Genomic DNA, 25,954 nt, shown 5'->3' with positions numbered 1-25,954 from the left:
ATGTCCAGTGTCTGTGCGAATTTCATTGCCTCTTGTGGCCAGTCTTTTCAAATACATGAAAGCTGTCTCTACAAGTCAGTGACACCACAGACAGTGTTGTTTCGTTTTTACTGCCAGTCTTTCAGCTAGATAATGAACCCTATCCTCTTTGAGAGGGACATGCCCCTTAAAGAAGCTGCGTCAACGATTTTTAGAACTGATAGACAAATAAAAGATATGTAAATTGGATCTTTGACGCCTGTTAATGAGATGTGATTGATTAGGAAATTAATTAAGGAAGCTTTGTTTTTACACTGGTAAGCTGAATTGTAAGAGGCTGGCTGCAATAAAATAAAGTGATAAAAGTGTTTGTGCTACAAAGTAAATCCCTTGGAGCTATATAAATGAGTAAAATTGCTGAAAATTAAACGTTTCCTGATACTGTAACAGAATACGATGACAGTTTTCTGAATATTGGAATATTACCCACAAATTTGGTATTGAAAAACCTCTAATCTTTGAACCCAATGTTTTGTGCCATTTTTCAACCAGCCGATTTTTTTTTTCAAAGCAGTTAAGGCTAGCACAATTTTATATCCAGCCTGAAACTTGAGGGATATTACCCTCTTGCTTTTGAAAGTGGATTAATTTCCCATCAAAAAGGTATCAGCTCCGTGGGCAATTAGCGGACAAACATATGGAATGGAGACAGAACAGGGATTACAAAATAGTCATTTTCCACCCGAGTCGGCTCGATCAAAGACAAGGAAGATGATGACGATTGGTGTGAGTGGTGCTGTTTTCCTGGTGTCCCAGAAAGCAGCAGACAGATCAGCGATTTGTTTTAAAAGCTTGCCACGTGCTCTTTTTCATCTCAGTTAGATTGTTTGAAGTCATAACCACAAGACAACGGTTCAAATTTTTGATCCCAGCTAAATTCAGATCTTTCAAAGAGCACGCTGTAATTTTTTTGGTTCAACTGACACATTTCCAAAGCAAATATCCTCACTGAGCGTGATGGCAAAGATGATGTGCCATCTCAGGAAATTTGATCAATCTGTTTCAAGAATTTTGTCAGCTCAGGGGAATGAGGGAAAAAAAAATTGGTTTGACTGTGCTGGAGAGAGAATGGTGTATCTATGTGCAGCATTTAATCATTTGTTTTCGCAATTTTATTTTGAAAAATGAAAAGAGTATCTGCAACAGGGGACTTACAGTAGTTAAAATAGGCAACACTTAATCTGTCAATCATGGGATAAATGGGCATCACCACCTGTTGCCAGGGTGGGAGGAGCCAAAGCTGAGGGCCACAATGAGATGAGTCAAGTTTCATCCATTTTGTTTGAAAAAATACAAAAATAGGAAGTTGTCATTAGCCACCGCACAGAATACATTCAGAGTCGGTAGATTAAAGGCCGGCTTGGCATTTACAAAGGAGACATGACAGTCTCGTACGGCGAATGTTTGAAAAAGTTCTTTGTGTTGTGTCAGAGGTTGAAGCAGGGACGTGATCCCATAGGTACACCTTCAAAGTGCTGTACCATCGTTGTCATATGTATGACTCAATTTTGCTGTGAGAACCAGATGGGGAAATCTATGTACATCTATATGACAGAGATGAGATGACAAGTATTTTTCTGATGCATGCCTCCTTTGATTTTGATTTTTTTTGCATGGTTGACATGGATGGTTTTGAAGATCACGGATTTTGTGTGCATGTGAACGATATGAAAACCTCCTTTTAGCCCGAGATTAAAAACTTACTATCAACTGAAATTAAGATGGTTTTAACGCTTGAAAAAGTCATACAATTCAAATTTAAAGTGTAGTACTTCAACTTTACATAAGATACGCAGAGTTTATTTCTTGGCCACTGATTTCCATTAATGTGTTGAAGAGCAATATGACCCTCTCACCCATATCCTCCACAACACCATCGCTTGTTACGGCAAAGGTTGATTTCAAAAGAGAAACCAGGGAATCAAAGATGTTACCTTTATTGTTTTCATGGATACGGTTTGACCTGTGTCCAATATCTTTGACAATGGAAGGTTTACATATCGGGTTCATTAATATGCAAAAAAAAATTGTTGGAAATTTTTTGGATAGGATTTTCAGAAATGAAACCAGCAATACCGGCGTGGTGAGATTGGTACTTTGTAACCACTGATGTTCCAATTGAAGCTGTAAAAATCACATGTTCAAAAGATCCGAGCACGTGCTGCAGCAATAAACACAGGTGCAAAAAAAAGAGAAAAATTGTGGGAATTTCTGTCAGTGTAGCTTACTACATGTTGTATTATTATGTTTACAGTTGTAATCAGCAGTTTCACCAATAGGTTTCGGCTGTCCAATGGTTTTATGGCAATGAAATGTCAGGGAAACCTAGTAAAAGAATAAAGGAACCCTCATATTAATCACACAAGTTTACCAACCTATACGAACACTATTAAGTTAAAAAGTAGTTTTGATTCCTAAAAAGGCCACCAGAAATCTGAAAGTTTATAGAAATTTCATTTACTGACCACCAAGTTTTCATAGAATTCTTTTGCCAGTGCCTTGACAAGATTGACAATAATTTTGGCAAGAAATTTCTGTTTAAGTTGTATATGTCAGGTTTGTTTTGTGGTGAGGACATTGATTTGTATATAGTTTTGTAATTAATTCCCAGTTAGCAAAGCCATTTTCACTAATTTTGAATCGTACCTCTGATTTGCTTCTTGAACTCTATTTTCAGAATTTGTTATGCAGAAACTGTCAATCACAAATCTTTTATAGCCAATCAGATTCATCAGAAATGTCTGTAAGAACACTCTTGACTTCAATGTGAAAAAAAGGAAATTACTCTTTGTTTTATTAAATGTGCGAATCTAATTAATGTGTGAATTATTGAGACTGTTTTCATGATTAAAAATGTTCAGCAAGGCCCGAGTACAGCGTGAAAAGCTCACCATTGAAGTTTTGTTAGCTTATCATTTTTCACATGGCAACAGCTGGCCACAATTATGAGCTGGTCATACAAATATGATATTCTTTCCTAAAAGCAGTGGATATACTATTTTTATTCCAACGGATTTATAATTTTCAGATTAAGTTGTAAAAAAATACAAAGAAATGTTCAATTAAAAAAAAAAGAGTTTTGTATGATGTTTTTTGTATGATTCTTCTGTTGAGATGGTAGTTAATATTATTCAAACAGGCCATGCCAGATCAGTGGTAGGAGACATACTTTTCTTGGAATGAACGGATGTTTTTACGAGCACTGATTCACAGAAATTAGTTTTAACGATGTTTGGGTTGCGGTTATAAAGGACAAATTAATTTTTGTTAATTCTATGAGCATACGAATTCCAGGCAAATGTTAGTCAAGTTCTATAGCAGGCATTGATGACATGCCAGAACTTTTCAGCATATGTCCTGTTGAAAGTAAGGAGCAAAAATCCCATGCAAGAACTTGATGATTTTGAAAGGTAAACGATCTCTATCTCTTGATGAATTTTTTCGCCATTTTGTGCAATTAGAATAGATTCCTACTCTTTGCTTGAAGGAAGTTGAAATGCAGAATATTTGCCTTGCTGATAGAATACACTGGGTACGATATGAATTCTTGAACATTCCGTCGTCAAGGATATTGGACGTTTGACTGTGAGTTTTTCTAATTTGATGCATGTTTAGTACAGCCCAAATAGCTGAGAGCCAATTATTCACACCGACTCGGTTCTTCTTTGTTGATGGCTGATAAACAATGGCCGTAATCCAAATCTCAAAATTATTAGTTTTGTGAGATTTTAAAACTATGCATGTCATGTCAGAGTGCATTGAAACCTGTATGTAAACCGCTTTCATTTATCCCAGTCAGTTTTTGTCCAGTGTATTGTCTGTCAAAAATTGATGAATTCATACAAGTTGAGATGAGACACCCATTGTGAAAGGGACCGTGATTTAATGATCTGAAGTGCCTCGTATATTGGAAGACTGCATAGCTCTAGAGTGGTCTGTTATAAACAGGGTGAAAACCAAAACTATGCAGTGGAGTAAATTGCTCCAGGGTAACTTGGTTTGCCGACTATCAAAGACAACGTTGATCAGCCTCAACTTGACCTAGGAATTATAAGAGATGATCTGTGAGCTGTAGACTTCCCTTCACCCTGTTTGAGCGACTTTTTTTAAAGCTGTCCATTGGTACATCTGAAGTGCCCTTGGACATCTATCAAATTGTTGTTTAGGATCCCAGTGTTTTATGTCCTAGTTCAATGAAACCCCAAACCTTCAACGAATGTAAATGGAGTTTAACTCGTCGGCCCCCTGTCTGATGATCACACGCTGCGATCAATGCTACATGCATCTCAGAAAATTTGATCTCAATATTTAACCCTTAATAGATTCTTTTGGGTACTGCGCTTGCTCATTAACTATATTGTACTGCTACCAACATGCTAAACCCGGTTCCCTCCTATTCCCCATATGTAAATCCACCCATCCTATTTACTAGTAAAGACAGTATGGTCACGCTGAACTATGGTGTCAAAGAGGTGCAAACATATGAAGGATCATCAGGCTCCTACAGAAACCCTCTCTCTCCCATGGATCTTGATGGTGCCAGATGAAAAACTGTTGATTTTTGTCCCGTCCATACTCTACTTTTCCAACTTTGCCATTTAAAATAAATTTTTCAGAGCAAGGGTTGATCCCAAAATTCATTAATGATATGTTATTTCCACTCGGAATGATTCTCAGTTCTCTGTGGAGAAAAGTAATTCTCTTTTATCATGGTAGGAAGTATTTAGGTCATTTTGACACGTAGAGGTGCTCTCTCTGTGAAGTTAGCTGACAGCTTTAAGTAACTATTCCAAATAAAAAGTCCCCTATCAAATTGATTGAAATATTGCGGTGGTGAATTTTTACCGTGACAGAAAATCTTTTTTTATGTAGGTCATTTCCCCCACACTCATCATGACCTGAGTTCAATTAGTCTAGAACATCCCAAGGTCACTGCCCTTGATGACCTCACAACCTTGAATTCAATTAGTCATGTTTGGAATGTTCTGGAAAGTTGATTAGTTGTGTAAGGGAGATAATTTTAGAACAGTAATTAGCATGTCAATAAAAGTTCTAGATTGTTCTTATATGCCTTTATAAAAGGGACGTGCACAGCTTCCAGTCAGACTTTTGGGATCGTGTCTCTTGTGTGTTACTAAACTCCAGCAGTAGTCATTCTCAAGACTTTTCAAGACCTTCACTGCCAACGCTGGATTTATACTGTGGACTTTGTGCAGCTTCAAGCCTGCAAGCCAAAGGACTGTTCATTCATCCAACTGACTGTTACAACTCTGAGACTGGAGCTTTGCCGTCCCAGCTGAGATAAGTAGTCTGTACACTTTTAAAGCTTGTACTCTATCCCTGACTTAGCAATTAGTTTTATTTTCGTAATAAATTTTGTTTAAACGTTAACTGCTGAGTTCACCCTTTTGTTCGTTTTCTCTGCACGTAACAAAATTGGGGGCTTGTCCGGGATACGAATATTTTGAGCCGTTTGACAACATTTTGACAGCCTTTTCAAAACTACTATATACTGTGAACTCAGCGAAATTTAATCATGGCGGAATTTAAGCCAGACGAATTTATGGATGACCTTGATCAGGACACATTTAATTCCCTCAGAAAAGACAACCTCATAGCACTGGCAAATTTCCTTAAAGTAGATGTCAAAAGATCTATGCGCAAGCGAGAAATTCAGTTCAAGATTGCAAAACATTTAGTTAATTCTGGCCATTTTGAAGAGTCTGCCTTAAAAGATTATGAGCCTGAGTCTTCCTTCGAACTCAAAAATTAGAATTAGAAATACAGGCAGATTTGGAGCTTAAGAAATTGGAATTAGAAAAGGAAAAATTGCAAATGGAAGAAAGGGAAAGGCAGGAAAAATTACAAATGAAAGACAAAGAATTACAAATGGAAGAAAGACAGAGAGAAAAGGAGAGAGAATTGGAAGAGCATCGACTACAGTTAGAAATGAGACGTTTAGAGCTTGGACAGTCAGGAAAATTCTTCCCTTCAGACAAGTTTGACATCACTAAGCATTTCAGGTTAGTTCCCCCTTTCCAAGAAAAGGATGTTGATAAATATTTTCTCCATTTTGAGAAAATTGCTCAGAGTCTGAATTGGCCTAAGGAGTCCTGGTCTATGCTTTTGCAGAGTGCTTTGGTGGGTAAAGCCAGAGAAATTTACATTCAGTTGTCAGTAGAGCAGGCTTCAGATTATGATTCTGTGAAGGAATTAATTCTCAAGGGCTATGAGTTGGTGCCTGAAGCTTACCGTCAGAAATTCAGGGATTGTGAGAAGGTGAAAGATCAAACTTACGTTGAATTTGCTCGAACAAAAGAACAACTGTTTGATCGTTGGTGCTCTTCTGAAAAGGTCAGTCAGAATTATGACAAATTACGACAACTTGTTTTGATTGAGGAATTTAAAAGGTGCATCCGGAGTGACATCAAAACGTTTATCAATGAACAAAAGGCAGATACATTGGAGGTTGCTGCACGTTTGGCCGATGATTATTCATTGACCCACAAATCTTCCTTTCTCAACAAACCATCCCAGTCCTTTTCTACAGAAACAATGCAGGTAAATTTAACTCCCCCTTTTCATCCAAGAATTTCTCAAAGGACAGTAGAAAATCAAATGACAACAGTTCACAGAGTTCAAGTAACACTCCCACATCATCAGATCCCAAGTCTCAATCTCCTTCTGACAAACAGTTCGGTACACTTTCTTGTAATTATTGCAAGAAAGACGGCCATTTAATGTCAGAGTGTTTCAAGTTGAAAAGAAAACGTGAAGGTCAAAGTGGTCAAAGTGGATCTAAGCCCACCGGCTTTATTTCTTCATCAACTCAATTAGAGTCTAATAATGTGTGCAACACATTTTCTGAGGTTAAACCCCTCTTATCCCCAATTAATGAGGTCAAGGTCAATTCTTCTCAAGATAGCATTATGGGTATTTTCGAACCATTATTCATGATGGTTTTATATCACTTTCTAGTGATTTCTCTTCCGCTACCCCTGTCAAATTTTAAGAGATACCGGGGCTTCCCAGTCTCTTTTGTTGGCAGATACCCTGCCGTTTTCTGAAAAGTCATTTTCAGGTTCTAAAGTTCTTATTAAGGGGGTAGATTGTAATGACTACATTCCTGTTCCTCTCCATAATGTCTATTTGTCTTCGGACTTTGTTTCTGGACCTGTGACTTTAGGTATTAGGCCTTTTTTGCCTTTTGAAGGGATTCACCTTCTTCTCGGAAACGACCTTGCTGGGGACAAGGTCATTACTAATCCACTTGTGACTGATAATCCTAGTTTAGATCAAAATCCAGAGCCAATAGAGGAAGACATTCCCGGCCTTTTTCCATCATGTGCTATTACTCGAGCCATGTCAAAGAAAACTTCTGAGAATCAAAATACTCTCAAAAATAATGTCACAGATGTTGACTTAAATGACACCTTTCTCAGTCAGGTGTTTGACACGGATCATTCCGTTATCCCTCGTGGATTTGAAACTTCCAGTAAAACTTCTGCTGACCAAAGTCAGACATTTTCTAGATCAAATCTCATTGCAGAACAACACAAGACCCAGATATTTTGTGTTTGTTTGACAGGGTAGATGATGAAGATAAAACTTCAGATAGCTCTGTTTCCTATTATACAAAATCTGGTATTCTCATGCGTAAATGGAGACCTCCAGATGTCTTGGTTGATGACGACTGGGCTATAAAACATCAAATTGTGGTTCCAAAGCCCTATCGTGCTGAAATATTGCGCCTGGCCCATGAAACGCCCTGGGCTGGTCATTTGGGAGTAAGGAAAACTTATCATAAAATTCTCAGTCACTTTTATTGGCCTAATCTCAGGCAGGATGTAACACATTTCTGTAAAACTTGTCACACATGTCAGATGGTAGGAAAGCCGAATCAGACCATTCCAAAGGCCCCTTTACAGCCAATTCCTGCATTTCAAGAACCATTTAGTAGGATTCTAATAGACTGTGTTGGGCCCTTACCAAAAACAAGATCAGGAAATGAGTACATGCTGACAATAATGTGTACATCAACTCGGTTCCCAGAAGCTATACCACTGAGAAATATAAAGACAAAGACTATAGTGAGAGCTTTAGTCAAATTTTTCACTTTATTTGGCCTCCCTAAATGTGTCCAGTCCGATCAAGGCTCCAACTTTATGTCTGGTATTTTTCAACAAGTAATGGATCAGCTAGGCATTAAACAGTATAGGTCATCCGCCTATCATCCAGAAGTCAGGGTGCTCTTGAGCGATTTCATCAAACTTTGAAAAACATGATTAGGACCTACTGTTTTGACACAGAGAAGCAGTGGGATGAAGGAATTCATTTTCTGCTCTTTGCTGTTAGAGAGTCAATTCAAGAGTCTCTTGGTTTTAGCCCATTTGAGCTTGTATTTGGACATACAGTCCGTGGCCCACTTAAGCTCGTTAAAGAGAAATTCCTATCAGACGATGATGATTGTCTGAATATTTTGCAATATGTGTCAGATTTTCGTACGAAACTCTCTAAAGCATGTGAATTAGCCAGAGAAAATCTTGAGTCATCTCAGCAGTCAATGAAAACCAAATATGATAAAAGCACCTCAAAACGGAAGTTTAAACCAGGTCAAAAAGTTCTTGTTCTACTTCCAATTCCTGGCAAACCACTCCATGCTCGTTACTTGGGCCATACCTAATTGATAAGAAATTGAGTGATTTAAATTACATCATAATAACACCTGACAGGCGAAAACAAAAACAGCTATGTCACATAAATATGCTTAAGCCATATTTGGATAGGGATAATCCTACTATAACTCAGCCTGTCAGTGCAGTCAGTTCAAACCATTATGAAGATAGTGATACTGAAACTGACTTGAGTGAAAATACTCTAAACTCAAAGCTGGGCTCGGTCAAGCTTCAGAACTCAGAAATCCTGGAGAAGCTGGAGTCTACAAAGTTGGCACACCTCCAGCCAGAACAACAACAACAGGTGAAAGAACTGCTCCATGAATATAAACACCTGTTTCAAGATGTTCCAACGAGGACAAACGTCATCTATCACGACGTTGATGTTGGGGACAGTAAGCCTGTAAAACAACATCCATACAGACTGAATCCAACAAAAGCGAAATATCTCCAGGAAGAAGTCAAATACCTGCTGGACAATGACTTTATTGAACCCAGTAAAAGTAACTGGAGTTCGCCGTGCATACTTGTTCCCAAATCAGACCACAGTTATCGTATGTGCACGGACTTTAGGAAGGTCAACGCTTTAACAAAGACAGACACTTTCCCAATCCCGAGGATTGATGACTGCATCGACCGAGTGGGAAAAGCCAAGTATGTGACAAAATTTGACCTACTGAAGGGATTTTGGCAAGTCCCTCTGACGGATCGTGCTCGTGAAATATCCGCCTTTGTTACACCAGACGGATTGTTCCAGTACAAGGTGATGCCATTCGGAATGAAGAACTCTCCGGCAACGTTCCAACGGATGATCAACGACGTCATATCCGGGCTAGACGGGTGTGCAGCTTACGTTGACGACGTCGTCCTGTATAGTGACACCTGGGAGGAACACATCAAGCTCATGCGGAAGTTCTTTGAGAGACTGAGCAAAGCAATGTTGACTGTCAACCTTGCCAAATCTGAGTTTGGTTGGGCTAGGGTAACTTACCTCGGACATACTGTAGGACAGGGTGAGGTAAAACCTGTTGATGCCAAAATCAGTGCCATTTCAAGTTTTCCCATACCAAACTGCAAACGACAACTGATGCGCTTTCTCGGTATGGCTGGTTACTACAGAAAATTCTGTCCAAATTTCTCCACAATTACTGAGCCTTTGACTAACTTACTTAAAAAGAAAGTAAAGTTTGTTTGGTCAGAGCAATGCCAACAGGCATTTGATACACTTAAAGCCATACTGCAAAGTGCCCCAGTGTTGTCTGCACCAGATTTCACTTTGCCATTCAAATTAGCTGTAGATGCTAGTGATACGGCTGCTGGTGCTGTTTTATTGCAAGAGGATAGTCATGGTATAGATCATCCTGTTTGCTATTTTTCACGCAAATTTAACAAATCCCAGAGAAACTACTCTACAATTGAAAAAGAGTGTTTATCTTTGATATTAGCTTTACAGCATTTTGAAGTTTATGTTACTTCTTCAAATCAGCCAATAGTGGTTTATATTGATCACAACCCTCTTGTTTTTCTGCAGAAATTTAAAGGCAAAAATCAGAGATTGCTAAGATGGAGTTTAATGTTACAGGAGTTTAATCTTGACATTAGACATATCAAAGGCAGAGACAATTTAATTGCAGACTGTCTCTCTCGTATTTAGAGTTTATTGTTGTTCACTTTCAAGAAATTTTATTGTTGTTCACTTTCAAGAAATTTTACTTTAGAGTAAAACAAATTTGAGTACTTAAATCCTTTTCAAGATTACATTTGTAAAAGAAAGATTTTCTTTGAAAAATTTTCTTTTTTGAAGAGGGGGTGTGTTATGTAGGTCATTTCCCCCACACTCATCATGACCTGAGTTCAATTAGTCTAGAACATTCCCAAGGTCACTGCCCTTGATGACCTCACAACCTTGAATTCAATTAGTCATGTTTGGAATGTTCTGGAAAGTTGATTAGTTGTGTAAGGGAGATAATTTTAGAACAGTAATTAGCATGTCAATAAAATTCTAGATTGTTCTTATATGCCTTTATAAAAGGGACGTGCACAGCTTCCAGTCAGACTTTTGGGATCGTGTCTCTTGTGTGTTACTAAACTCCAGCAGTAGTCATTCTCAAGACTTTTCAAGACCTTCACTGCCAACGCTGGATTTATACTGTGGACTTTGTGCAGCTTCAAGCCTGCAAGCCAAAGGACTGTTCATTCATCCAACTGACTGTTACAACTCTGAGACTGGAGCTTTGCCGTCCCAGCTGAGATAAGTAGTCTGTACACTTTTAAAGCTTGTACTCTATCCCTGACTTAGCAATTAGTTTTATTTTCGTAATAAATTTTGTTTAAACGTTAACTGCTGAGTTCACCCTTTTGTTCGTTTTCTCTGCACGTAACACTTTGAACTTTAAAAAGTGTCAGACATTTCAGTCCAAACTTTTTTCACAATAAGAGAACTGCTGTAAAAAGTTCTATCATAGGATGGAGTTTTCTTGAATTATATAGTTTTTGAAAAATCTTCACAACAGTTCCCCTGGTGTCAGTTTGTGGGAAAGCCCCCTGGTGTCAGTTTGTGGGACAACATGTGATGGGTGAGTACACAGTAACAGAACATGATATGCTTCTTTGACCTTTGCTAGGTTCAACAGGCTTGAACCACACTCTGCAGCCTCAAAAATATGTATCGGTAATCTTCTCTCTCAGTGACATGAGAAATGAATTCCAAAAAATACTTGCTGCTTCCCAAGTAAATTGTGCTCTTCATTCAAGTTTACCGTGTTTTCCGAGGGAGAAGAAGGAGGGGGTTTTGTAACAGCAGGTAGCATATGTTTGCCCCCTCCTATTGTTTCAAATTGAGTTAACAGAAAAGCACAGAGAGTGAGAGACAGTGAGAGCTAGAGCCAGAAGAGAGAGTGTAGCCAATTACCAAGCTTATGAATATTAATGAGGAGAGGGGTGGTAGCTGGCAGCATATGGTTAGAGTTTTCAGTTTGGTGGGGTATTTTACAAGAGTTGGCGACAGTGAAGACTGGTTTGGTAGTAAGAGGTGGACTGTTTAGGGATACCAAATCAACATTTGTGACTGGGTAGTTTCACTCCGCGCTCTTCTTTGCCACTCACCATTGTCAGTGTCAAGTTACTCCATGCTACCAACGTTCTGATGGGCCCAAGATAAAGCGCATTCTCAAGAAGTGACTCCAGTCTAGCGAGAGGGAAAAAAAAAATTATTACCCAAAATTGGTCAAGTAACGGAAGTCGTCTGCGTGACTCTGACATTCTACCATTGAAAGAGAGAGAGTAAGTTTTCACCCACTAAGTCTGTTGTCCTGTGAAATCTCCGGTCGCCACTGCCGCGGCACAGACTAGCTGTCATTCGGATATATGGACATCGCATCTTCAACAGCACCAATGTTCTGCACATATAGGCCGTACTACAACCCTGTTATGTATCTTCATAACAGATCATACTCTGTAAGTACCACTCCACCTGTTGCCATAAAATCCCCTGAGTCGTTCCCCTTTTCATCCATTTGGATTATGAACCTATCCTTCCCTGCTAGGCAATGTTTTTCCTCAAATGTTTAATATTCAGCCGGTACGGAAACCAGAGATGCCAAGTCGATGAGGGGTATCTCCCAGTGATGCTATCTTAAACCGTGTTTCTGCCTCGTTCCATACCAAGGGTTAATTCAGAATTAATTGTGTCTTATCAAGCTTGTATTATCATCTCGCTTACCCCTGATGATTCTGATGGCAAACGTCACCCAGCTACTGAGGCACAAAGTGTCAATATTGATCTCCAACTCTCCCATTGGAAATGTTGCTTTGTTGTCGCCAAACATCCCAATGTGTACACCATCATGCTCACTGACTTTGTCCATTGTCTGCTTGCCATAATTTTTTTTTACTGCTCTTCCTATGCCATAGCAGTATTATCTGTGATACAATTAATTCTGCAACATTTTTTTGGTCAGATATTTCAAAAAAAGAACAGCTGTCAACAAGGAAAGTTTGAAATGCATAAAGAATCCACCGTAGATGTTTACTGCTTGTATTGTTGGACCTTCACAATATTTAGAGGGAAATTCAGTCAATATCGCAAAAAGACTACGGTCCGTCACATTCCAGTGTTGTCAGCAATTTTAATTGGCAGAATCGTGTAAATATGTTATTGCCAGTCCATGTTCACTATGTCAGTTTGGTATAACCAGTTCATGCAGTACTTGGCGGTCGTTCTGATCCAATGTATGCCGTCCACTAAAATTAGTTCATTGCCACTCATTTCACTGTGATAAACTCATGAAAGAGGCTTTACGACATGTTTTCATAGTTTTACAGCCAAAAATTTTGCGATCAAATTTTTTTATTTGACATAAAAATATTATAAATATTTCCATCAAATATAATGGCTGGATTTCATCTGATTTTCGTGGCCTTTTGAGTGTTAGATCAATAGAAAGATGATGACAAAATGCTTAAATGTAGACAGGATTGCTTACAACACATTGAAATATTCTTCAGATTCTGAAGCTTAAAATGAAAATATAGAATTCAGTATCTGCAGATTAGAGTATTTCTGTCGTCTATAAATACATAAAAGTAACTAGGTTAATTAGAAACCATTATTTCAGGATTTGAAAAATTTTAGTAGGAAGGCATCAGTTGTCGTACGGAGACTGAAGCTAGATTATCCAAGGCTAATATCCAGCCATGGCTGTTATTGTCTTCTTGATTACCATAAACTAGATGAAAATTGGGAATAAGTGGCTGAAAATTAAATTGCATTACTCGGTATTGGAAGGAGCAGTCTCAGACTGTCCTTAATTGTTATTTTAATGATTTTGATAAAGAATGGCTCTCACTTCATCTCAAGTGGTATGTTTAAAAAAGTAAGGGATGGGGAGAGGGGGGTTACTGATGGGTAGCTTTCATGATTTTGTTCAGGGTTTGTCAGAGATGATCTGTGAATCTCTTATCTTTACTGCCTACACCAATTAGTTTTAGCGAATGCATGCACTAGTGCAGTGTTGCATATGTGTGAACAATAGTATGCAAGTGCCTTTGTTTTGATAAATGTGTGTTTTTTTGTTCCTGCACAACCCAAAGCACGATTGCAGTGTTATTTTTGCATAATCTTTTGCAGTGAAAACACTTCCACATCACAGACTGCCCGGATAGTTTAAATAATGCAAGGCGAATAATTAGCTCCCTGTTTTCAAAGAAAGGAAACCGACATGCCTCTGATTTGTTTCTGTGCATCGTGGTTCATGTTTAGGCAGTAATGTAGCAGAAGTGAATAACACTTAATAAATTTTTCAAAGTTGCCAAGAAATGCTATATCTTAAGCAGTACATTGTGCTCCTGGATGCTGTTTAAATAACCAAGAAGTCTGCTTTAATATGTTGAATGACATATGAAACTGAAAAACAAATCTTCCTTTCATTGCCTTTTCAATTTCCACTTAGGTAAAATTTTCAAATCGCCAAAAAAGCTACAAAGATGTTCCGACTGAACAATTTCATGCATATATTTATCTGAAATGCTCTGTCAAAGCGTTCTCCTGTTTCCATGATCAAGCTTTTCGGTCAGCCATTTTTTTTCCCTGTAGAAATTTGTGTCTCCTGAGAGGCTGGCTAACTTGCTTGGAACATCCCTATCATGCATGGAGAGCCAGTGTAAATAGTGTCAGGCCGGTAGATTGATATTTAATATGCCGTATGGGGCTCTGACTCGGATATTAGTCACTCGACCATTACAGCTTATTAAAACAAGTTTTTAGAGTCCTGTCTTGTCTGATTTACTGAGTGAACAAGAAGTCCAGAACTGCAAACTGAAGAGATCCACGATCATTTGCATTTACTGTGCTTGTCATGATCCTTTATGAAGTTTGAAACAAGTGCTGTCCCAACTGTTTGTGTTGGGTGCATAATACATTTTCAAAGGGATAGTAGACTGTAAGGAATTTCAATCTTGAATGTTAAGCCTCCACAAAAATATTTTTTGATGAGTTTGAACTTTCTGATAAGCAAGCAGTGTGATCTGTAAACGTGATTTTCCCAAAATGGAAGAGGATAAAATTAATTTGTTTTGATCGTTTCATAATTTGGCCAGTAACCACATACCTCTCAGAATATTAGCACTGCAGCGTTCATAAATTATCTTCGTCAGAATTTTTTGCGTCTAGAAAACTAATTTTCTTTTATGGCTTGTCTGGTATAATTCCTTTATGAGGAGTATGATTTATTGAATAAAACAGTGCTTTTTGTCAAATTTATGACAAATAAATCACTCTGGATGATGTTGGCCCGAAAGGCACACAGCTCTCTGAAGTTAGAAAATCTTGTCAAACAGTTCCTATGCTCTAATTTGGTCTTTCCGTTCGTGTTCTTCTCCCTTCATATGTAAAATACCGTCATCTGTCAAAAAGTAGTTATGTACAAATTTTACTTGATTGAAAAGTAACAGCAACTCAATTAAATTTGCTCAACTTCTATTTTGATGGTACCAGCATACGCAAGTGGACTATTTCTGAGAAAAGTGAATATTCTATCAAATCTAAAAATACAGCACAGTTAACCATAAGGTCAGATTTTAGAATCTGGTTAACAAAAACAAAATATTTTATTCATCATTCGGTGGCGTATTTCACAGCTTTTCATCGTTAATTAAGTCTTTCATCAAATTTGTCCGATAGTGAGTTTTCAAAAGAGGATAGGAAGAGAGGAAAAAAAAAAGGATCGTCGTTGACCATAAGGTCATGCTTGTGCATCTCATTAATAAAAACAATGTCGTAATCATATTTTTCCTGCCATTTCCATCAATGAGTGGTTTCCCATGAATAGACCGTAACCAGTGCTTAAAGTAGTATCTATGACACACACTACACACAGTGCATTAATTAACAAATCATTTACCACTGTGCCAGCTTGGATTTCAGTTACTGCATGTTGTCAAAAATGAAAAACAAAAGCCTTTGTTTCAACTTGGAAATTATAGTGTACCCAGCTATGGCGAAGATGATGTATTGGTATATTTCCACAAGCAGCAAAAAGATTTTGCAGTCACTTTCGTCAAGTTTTTTGTAATGGGATATGAATGTTAAAATGCATCAAAATAATTACTGAGTTATTCAGTGATTAGCAAATTCCCACTGAGAATTGTTACTGCGTTGTCCGGCATTCAAAATGCGTACCTTCACTGTGATGTGTCACTTGCACTTCAGAAATAGAGATTTCTCCTCAATCAAAATATTCACCAAAGCCAAGAATTCAGCCATTCCAATATTTCTTAAAACTTAAAGGGGAGGGTATTTCCTGCAATTTTTTTGGATGAACACACGCAGACTAATGAGTGTAGTAAACTCTATTGAATGCTCCACAGGACAAAGGCCGCCTAACTTTATTAGTCACAGCTTCTATGAATTGTCAGCTAAATCCCAACAGAATTAACATGCCTGGCATGTGGCTGGCTGCGGGCTTTTTATTCCATTCAGCTAGCTCCCTCCTCACCCATTTTAATGTAGATTTGGGATATGAAAGCTATGTACATGGTGCATTGTACAACTAGACTGGCTGGTAAGAGAGAGCCCCCTCCCCCTTTGTATTGTCTTTGATGTGTTTGGCTATTAATAGGGTTTTTTGTCAACTACTGGCCATTGTGTGTTGTTGCTGCTTGCCTGCGAGCAACCCAAGTTTCCAGGCTGACTCAAGTAACGGTAGTTTCTGTTTTTGTATGTGTGTGTACATGCCATTCAAATAAATTTCAACTCCTCTTCCACCCGTTTTGCTGTGTGTGTGTACCTAGCAGCACTACAGAAAACATTATTTATACAATTATTCCAAATATCAGTTGGTATTAAAGAAGATGAAACAAAGAATCAAAAAATGAAAATATCATAAACAGATAACATCTCCATCAAACAACACTCCAATTTTTCGAAAGATGAAAACGTGACATAGCGCTTAACAGGAAATCAACACTAATATGTTATGAAGGCTGTGTGTCAAATTGTCAGGTAGCGTAAATACAATTTTTTTGTTAGAATTTTAAGGTGATTATCATTGTGGTATATTAAATTCATATTTGACCAGTGCTCCTCAATATATCCAATAACTTTTATATTGATAAAATAATTACAAATATCACGTAGTTGATGAAAACTTTTATGACTTTGAATTTGGATGTTTTGCTGTATTGATCATCAGAATGGTTTTAGCCATGTGTGTGTCATCAAATTTGTATCTTTTTAAACGAGAATGCAAGTTCTTCTCAGAAATCTGGATCAGAACTATATGTTCCATTGTCCATTGAATTCAATAATGCCTGTAAATCAATGTAATTGTTCTGCTGTGCGCTTTCAAATTTAATTTCGACAACTTCTGAAGTGTTAATCTTGTTGTAATCGTCTATCGCGAAAATGACGAACTGGATGGAGGTCAAAGGTCGGCCGTTATCTGCGCAAATCATGCCAATAGCCCCAGGCGAAGACTCTCAAACTGGGTGTATATCCGATAGGTCGGTCCACGAGTAGACAACGATTAAGCAGGAGTTTAATTTCCGTTAGTGATCAATAAATGGATAGAACGCTGGACATACTCCTGTCATCTATTATAGTGTTTGCTGTGAGAGATGACAGTGCTGTAGCTATTTGAAGAGAAATATTGCCAATATTAGAAAACAGATATTGGGTGAAAGGACCCAGGTATCTCCTGTCTGGATATTAGTATGTAAATACCTGAGACAACTTTTCAGTCTTCATGCAAAAGCCTATCAGATCTTGAGCTGTTTAATCGTTCATGTATGATATTTTGTTACAGTTGCATGATTGATGCAAAACCTTAGACAATGGAGTGGTTCTTTCTGCTCCAGTGTCCGCAGCTAAACCCCGCATCAGTTCTTTGTCTACTTTCCGAGTGAGGAATGCTGTTGGTGTTTTTTGCCTAGAAAGTAGCGAAAAATTATTTCCACCAATAATATGAGTTATTTATTTTGCTAATTTCAGTTATCAGTGATATGGGTCAGTTCTACTGATGACACAAAATTTTCATATCAGTAAATTTAAACCATCTATGGACTTCAATGGCACAACTCATTTCACATTGAAAATTCGTACTTTGAAAAGCATTGAAACAAGAATATTGTGGTTTCATTACTGGGTTGGTTTTATTTTTATGGGTTTTCCTGAAGAATTAAAATGCCTGTATTTTTGCAAGTATGCTGGACCTAACCATTTAGGTCAGTTGCAGTCCAGGTTTTGTGACTCAGCCCAAGGTGTGTTACAAATCCAAAGTTTGCACAGTGTGGAAAGAGTCCGTATCTAGATATTCCGGGCAACTCATCGAGAAGTGGCTGCGCATTAACGGCAAGTGTGTTTCTACTCCATAAATGTAGCTTGGCTCCTAAAAGGTCATAGGTCAACAAAAGCAGCCGTAATAGTCCACTTTATGGTCTTTCCGATTTTTTTTAGTGTTTTACATTTTTGAAGGCCATTAATGTGGATAGTGCCAGCCATGATGAGTGACTGTCTCAGTCCTCTTTTAGCACAAGGTTGTCAGAAATACAAAGAATAAACTGGTACGAGACTCTCATCACAGGAACCTTAGCATATGTGTAATTTCATAAAAGAGAAACAGTTGTTGAACAAATGAAGCAGAATTTTTGTTTTATTGAGAGCCTGATAGAAACTTTACTTGTTGGTATTGCTTCGTTTTCGCCCCTTTGAATACATCTAAACTTTGTACAGAGGCCGGTGATCTGCTTCCAAATGGACAGTTGAATGTCTGTGTGTATCTTCACAAGGACATCACTGACAGACATGTACAGCAGATGATGCAGACCTGTTGAAAGACAAAGAAAAGGGTTTGAGAGAAAAAGAAAAGGGATAGTGCTTCACAAGATGTGAAAGATCCGTTCTTGTCGTTCACTGTCCTCTTTTTTCCCATCGCAATGCCTTGTTCTCTGCCCCCTGTAGTCAGAAGCATACCACTTTAATTGTACAAAAGTAAATCTACTCATTGCACCCCCCACTCATACCAGTACAAAAAAACCATGCTGTCGATATCTATAGACAGCCATGCCAATGCATAAGAGAACACAACAGCAAACTGACTCTGCCGGTAATAATAGAAAATACCAGCAAAAATTGGTAAAACGAGTAGGTCCATGTCAAATTTTGGCGATAAATATTTGAATAGAAGCACAGTACGCTATCTCACTGAATATTAATATATAAAAGAGGCAGGCCGATAAGAATTGTTTTTATTATCGTGAAAAGCTTGTCAAATGTTTGCCAAAGTGAAAGTGTGCACAGAAGCCTTATTGTTACTGTTACCCTAGAGGCGGTTTATGAGTGTACGCTGGCGCAGTTCGGAATGGTAGTGTAGACGGAAAGGAATAAATGCTTGCAACTAGGTGTGTGTGTGTGTGTGTGTGTGTGTGTGTGTGTGTGTGTGTGTGTGTGTGTGTGTGTGTATAAAGGAGGGAGGTAGGAGGAAAGAGAGAGGAAAAATGTGCATTTGTATGTATGGATATTGGCATGTATGCTGTTGTACTTTGCATTTTGAATTACTCATAATGTAAAAAACACATTTTTCATAAAATTTATGGCGCAGATCTCCGTGATGATAATATTTATCTCCTGATGCTGCAGAAAATGAAAACTTGAATATTTTGAACCTCAATAAATACTGCACTATGAAAATGACAAATTGTAGCTTTGTAAACTTCCTCTAGTGATAACAGTCACGATACTTAAAGATAAATTTTGAAGAGTGTTCAAACCATGGACGTTGGAAATATCGATTTTGCTGAACAACAAAACTTTCTTGAATTAATCGTCTACTATGTTGAAGGTTACTTCACATTGAAGTTTTCCCGGTGCTAAATTATAATTGCAAGAAACAAATATATGAGCTTAAAATACATGGAGACATCCATCAATTTCTCAATGAGAATAAAGACTAGAAAACTCTGGATAAAGGACATGCATTAAGACAGAGTTTCATAAAACAGTGGACAACATTTGCGTGTTTCTTTGTAGTGGAATGACTGTCCCACGGTGTTTTCAGGTAACAAAAATTGGTATGACAACAGTGATTTGAAATTTTGAAAAGACAGTTTTTTATTTAAATTTGATTTCCAGGTTGAGTCTCCGTCGGGTTCATATGACCCTTACAATCAGGACTCTCCGAGATACACATCACCGAAACCACCGGGCATGTATTCAGATTTTATGGGTAAGTAGAAACTACGGAGTCTTGAATTGTCAGTTTTCACCCACTTTTGAAAATATAGTGATGAGGTTTTTCATTCTGGAGAATAAAGTGTGTTGAAGAACAAAGTATTAGGCTAACACAAACACAACACTGTATACATTTTACACTGTTATTATTGACAAATGAATTCTAGACTTGACTAAAATTCAGTTGTCAACAATAACATTGGACATGTAGCACACATACAGACTACACATACAATATGCAATGTTATTGTTGACAAATGAATTCTAGACTTGACTAAAATTCAGTTGTCAACAATAACATTGGACATGTAGCACACATACAGACTACACATACAATATGCAATGTTATTGTTGACAAATGATTTCTAGTCTTGACTAAATTTCAGGTGCCAACATTATCACTGGGCATTTCACACATACAGGCTTGGTTGACAAGTTGAACACCGGGCAACTCAACATGATTTGGGGAGTAGAACCAAAAACCAAATTTTTTTTAAAAACATAAAAAATCACTTGAAAATACATGAAAAGTTACCGCTTGATGATTGGAGCTTGAAACTCAAAAGTCGTGGTCTAAATTCACATATCAGGCTGTGTTGATCAGCCGAATGTCTCATCATTTCTCAACATTCTGTAGAGAGTAGAGCAGAACACGGCAGTCACACAGAAAATAAAAATTCAAATACTTACAAAACTTTACTGTTATTATCTCTCAAAGCTGTCATTGTTGAAGACTGCAACATTACTTCATTTCCTATATCCCAGCTTAATTTACATACTGTAGTTGGACAATATTCTTACATAGGTTGTGGTATTTACCGACTAAAGAGATCAGGAATCAGCTGAATAGTTTCAAATTGGCGTTATGTTTAAGTTTCAAAAAATTTAAACATTATATGTATTGAAAATGTGAAATTAACTTTTAATCAACATTGGGACAGGGAAAGGCCATCTAGTGTTGAAGAAGGCACATCAATGACATAGCTGGTCTTGTCTACCAGCAGCTTTTCACATCAAGCCAGGAAAACTCTTTTTTTTCTGATCTGGGGATTCTTAATGCTGTGGAAAGTGCCTGAAAAAGAGCATTTGACAATATGGTGTGTAGTGTTGCTGGCAGTGGTATTCAAAAATATGCCAGGGTTCAGCCTTCTTGTGACAAGTCCACCCTCTCGTAAATTTTCACATTAAAAAGTGAGAGAGAGAAAGCAATTTTGCAGAAACCATCAGACTGAACAGACCTAAGTTTTTTTATACCTGTATAGAGGGGATACGTTGTAGTGCGTTTACTTCACGATAAAAGATGGTTCATGAAAAAAGGCAGAAGGGAATTTTGATGGTGTGAAGCATTTTTGAAGTGGGAAAATACCTGCAGCATATGTTATCTTACAACATGAAACATCCCCTGTCTGAGCATGTGCAGTCACAAGACTGTGTGATCCTCTGTAACGTAAGAGAGGAACAGTGAGACAGACAGGTGGCCAGTCAGATTAACGTACAGGTAGACTTGTTTGGGTTCAAACATCAGCCGTTTACAACAATAATCAAGTTCGTACAAGGTATCGATAGAAAAGTGAAAATTATTCAAAACTTGTCAGAAAGCTATTGAAAATGTAGGCATGTTGTACTGACCAATGATCAGCTTGAAAATGATCCCAAACTCCCTGACTCTGTTTGTACATTGAAAAATCAGTCATTCTCCTAATTATCAAGTTAACCATAGAGATAGACCCATCATTTGTAACTTTCGGTCTGTCATTGAAGCCTCAGCGGACTTTTTTGTAACTCTCATAGGACCATGTTATGAATTCTATCTTTCCTTCAAAAATTGTGTGTATCAGATAAGAGTTTGAATTGACAATAGAAAGACCTGTGCAGAATCTGCACTGTCTAATGGTGGGTTACTGAACATAAGGCTTACATTCTACAGGAATGAAATCAGCCTCTTCTGAGAAAGAATGTTATGTAGATATATCTTCCAGTTTCTTTGTTAAGAAAAGCTCTCCAGCTATTTTGGCATCAAATGGGGGAAATGTATGTTTGTTATTGGTTACTTCAACATGAACAGATGGTCTCTAACCACAAAGAAATCAGCTGTTGGACGCCTGTTTTAACTTTCAGTTGAACAGTGTAAATATAGAACTTTTCTGAACTTGCATTTACTAACCAGTTTTCCCTCACTTTTCATTCTTGTTTTTCTGTTTTTGTTAAAATCTTTCCCACCATAGATGGATCACACGGAAGTCCTGACACTTGGCATTCGAACGGAATGCCCCCGTCCACCTCTGGGTACTCCTCCGCAATGTTAAGTAGTAATACGACGAGTAGCTATGGTAACATGCACCAGCCGCCACATGATCCCATGGTATGTGTGCTTGTTTTTTTCTTTTTTCTTTCTCAGAGAGTCTTTCCCCGTCGGTTCACTGACGTTCTTTTGAAATGCTGGACAGTACGCATGATATAGACCCAGCGTTGTTCATAAATTCAGCCTAGCCAGTGAAAGGCATAGAGAGAACATACCATGCTACTACCTTCTTCCATGATATTGGTCAGACCAAAAGTAAATTTTGAGAAACACGTAGATCAGCCAAAAACCTGACACTCAAAGTATAAAATATCTTCTATCTTCTAAGATATGTGAAAAATTTAATTCGAGTAATGAGATGACGTACATAATTTGCTTGAAATTGCCCTGTGTGATTTCGACTTTATCAAGGTGACCCAAGCTTTTATGAAGACAGTGACATTTACCTTATTAGAAACAATGTTACCTTGCCCTTTGTTCAAAACTACCCACAACTTTTTTATTGCACTTCTGAAATCGCCATCATTATATTTCAGTAACATAGGGGTGCCCATGCATATCACAAGAGAACTAAAGGTGCCTTCCCATTTTTGTATGCTCAGTGGACAGTAAAATTGTAAGTTTATGAGAGAAAGAGTGATGTTTAGCGTACTCAAATTATCTCAGAAACACTGTATCGCATGCGAGCTGTTTCAACTGATAATCATTTCGTCGTTGACAATCAAGAGCGTGAACCAAAATTATCCATGAGCGTGGCAATCGTTGTGCAGTTCTTTCCAAGGAAAATTACTTCATTAAAAGTGTTCCAGTACATTGCAAGCAGTTCCCCCAGTACATTGCAAACAGATCCCAATAGTACAGCAGGTTACACACTCCAAACCAAACTGTCTGCAATGAGTGATTATTGCTGTGTTAAAGAGCACATGGTTCTGTGGTCTTTCGAAGGTGCTCCTCATAGGAGATAAGATTAGAATTTGCTATGAGATGAAATCAGCATCATCGTCAGCTGGACGCTAGTAATGACATTGGCTTAAGAGGGAGTGAACGCCATTAACACTTGGGAGGGTCAAGTGTTGACGATGTCCTGTCTGGCCATTAGCAGGACTGATGGTTTCGTCAGGCAACACTGCACATTGAATGTCAAGTCAGATGGTCAGACTGTAAATGACATTTGAGTATTTCTGCCCTTGCAGCAATTTAGAAAGGTCCGTAATGATATTAGGGATCAGTTTTTTACTCCAGTTTGATATTTATCTCTGCTAAACTGCTGATCCTGAGGGCAAAAACAGAGAGAGACATGCACATCATGAAAAGGATATACACAGATTAGACGGCTGTGGAACTGTAGAGGGCAGTGTTTCAAATAGTTGCAGAATAGGCTTTGTGTGGATGCTTGAAATAAGTTTTTAATAGCGTAATCAAAAATATCGTAAATATATTGATGTGTCAACTGGAATTTTAGAATTTTCATGTTCTTTATATTCTTTTGTCGTGAATATATAGAAAACATAGAATATATAAGAAGTGCATGCCGTGAAGCTAAACCGTAGTTCCCAGCAACCAAGCTTTGCTGCCCAGTTCTTCAAAATCAGGCTTCAATTATGAAATACTTTTCCAGGTTCAATGTTAGATTGCCATATTAAATTTTAATCAAGTATAATGTATCATGATTTTTTTGCAAAATTCTGTTTTAACAAAATTGTTGTTTTATGTCTGTCCAGGGCTATGGTCACCCGATGTCACCAAGTAGTCACGAAGCACTCAGTATGCACCAAAGTCTTCCGCCAATGAGCACCTTCAGTGGCAACCCAAACAGAGGCAGTGCCCCATATCCATCGAATACGTCACCGTTGAATGCATCAGAAAGTATTATGGGTAAGTGCATTTCCTGTGTGACATTTCTGTGGGAATTGTATTCTTGAGGGTTACACGTGGAATATTAAACTTGAACTCCCCTTCCTGCCAGGGTTCATCTGTCACTATCAGGTCAAGTTCATTGAAACCAGTAAAGCGTGACACATCTCGTACAGAATATTTTCAATGGCTTCATATGTGTCCTGCATAAAAATTTGACAGTTTGAAGACACCTAGAAACATGCAGATACGCCAGAATTTGCACTGACCAGCTTTGCTGAGACATACTTCTAAAGCACGGTAACTTTGACTGACATGATGCAACAGAGCACTATGTGACAAACTATCTTCTGGGTACGGTCATTTTTATCCTGATTTCTATGGACTTGATGTGAAGGAGGCTAATGTGTCAAGAAATCTGGATCCCCCAAAATGATCTGTTTCTGGTTCATTTTCAACAAACGATAATATTTGAGCAGCATTGTTAGTCTTAAGTATGTTGTGATTATCTCCTTATTTTGGATAAAATACGGATAGTTTTCAATCGGATTCGAAACTGTCACGTAATATCATTGTGTCGATAATCAGCAGAGTCTGCAAATCCACCGTGTCATAGTGACCCAAACATACAGATATTGACACTGCATGTTTCACACAGATAAAGACGGATTGAGATTTAGAGATAATCTGATAACAGAATTTTATGAAAAATATACGTTTGCCTTAGGAGAAGACTCAGATTTAAGTAGGGATTTTCACATGGCAGATCACAAGCCAACCATATTAGATTATCACACAGTTACCCCATGTGATTAAAAAAATAGGAACAGTGTATTTTAGTGAGGAGTTGAGTATCTGATTACAAGGTAGGTTTTCTCGTGTGTTTTGTCTCCAGGAGGCAGAAGTAGCACAGGGCCGACACCGGGCGGAGCAGCGGCGAGCGGTGCCTCGGGTGGAGGTTCACAAACAGGAGATGCCTTAGGAAAAGCGCTAGCATCTGTAAGTTTCAAACCATCATCACTTTTGCTTCCCTGTGATTCTAACAGATCGTTATACAATGCAAGATCCCGAGGTACATGAATATTCCGCATTGATTAAGGGTCATAACATAGAATTTTAATACCGAAACAATGCTCATTAAGGTAATCTGCATTTTTGAATATCATTATACCTCGGCTCTTGCACTAATAGCGATCATACTGGCTTTTTTTATTGAGCTAGTAAGAACAAGTACAGTAATAACGCACAGTACTTATTGCGTCGTGACTGTTTTTATTTTAGCATTAGCAATGCATCACAAGGAAAGTCACTTTAAAATAATCAGAGTAAAAGCTGATGGAGAAAGAGGGCAGTTTTATCATTTATTAACAGAGAAAGAAAAGAGACGCATTATCATTTTGCATGCGCTTTTCTCATCTCTGTAAATTCGTCTCGCAGTTAAATGAATTTTAGTGACTGCAGCCACATAGTCTGGTTGAGCAATATAGCCGAGTGAAGCAGACCAAACATGATTCATCGAATAATAGCGTTATTTACGAGATAGTTGCCTGCAGTCTGACAGCATCCAAAACCCTGTCCACTCCAGGAACAAAGTCAACATACCAGAAACGCCAAGGTACATGCGAAAGCTTTCTATTTGACAAATCAAAGCCAGGAAACTCGATACAGGACCATTGAAACCGTGGTCTCATCGGGATCAACTAATACAGACATAAAGAGTGCCGTTAGGTCTTTGTTAGGTATCTTCCCTCACACTGATTATTTTATACAGTCTCTGTGAGTCGCCAAAGACAAGAATTTGAAATACTTTGGGGAATAATTCCAGAGTTTGTACAGAATTTTATTTAGGCTGATTTCTGT

At 38.0% G+C, this 25,954-nt stretch overlaps 1 protein-coding gene across 24 annotated transcripts in view; it reads left to right on the top strand.

The window, feature by feature from the left end:
• Positions 1–25,954, top strand: part of LOC139116979 (transcription factor 12-like) — a 146,672-nt gene that overhangs the window by 94,294 nt on the left and 26,424 nt on the right. For all 24 annotated transcript variants that reach the window (XM_070679754.1, XM_070679737.1, XM_070679743.1 and 21 more), the window contains 4 exons: positions 19,840–19,933; positions 22,164–22,300; positions 23,962–24,115; positions 24,990–25,093. In XM_070679754.1, coding sequence (XP_070535855.1) covers positions 19,840–19,933; positions 22,164–22,300; positions 23,962–24,115; positions 24,990–25,093 — 489 coding nt within the window. The remainder of the gene's footprint in view (positions 1–19,839; positions 19,934–22,163; positions 22,301–23,961; positions 24,116–24,989; positions 25,094–25,954) is intronic.

This window comes from Ptychodera flava, chromosome 18 (genome assembly GCF_041260155.1).
Source record: "Ptychodera flava strain L36383 chromosome 18, AS_Pfla_20210202, whole genome shotgun sequence".
NCBI lineage: Eukaryota > Metazoa > Hemichordata > Enteropneusta > Ptychoderidae > Ptychodera > Ptychodera flava.
The sequence above is the reverse complement of the archived record's forward strand: the minus strand, read 5'-3'. Positions and strand labels throughout refer to the sequence as shown.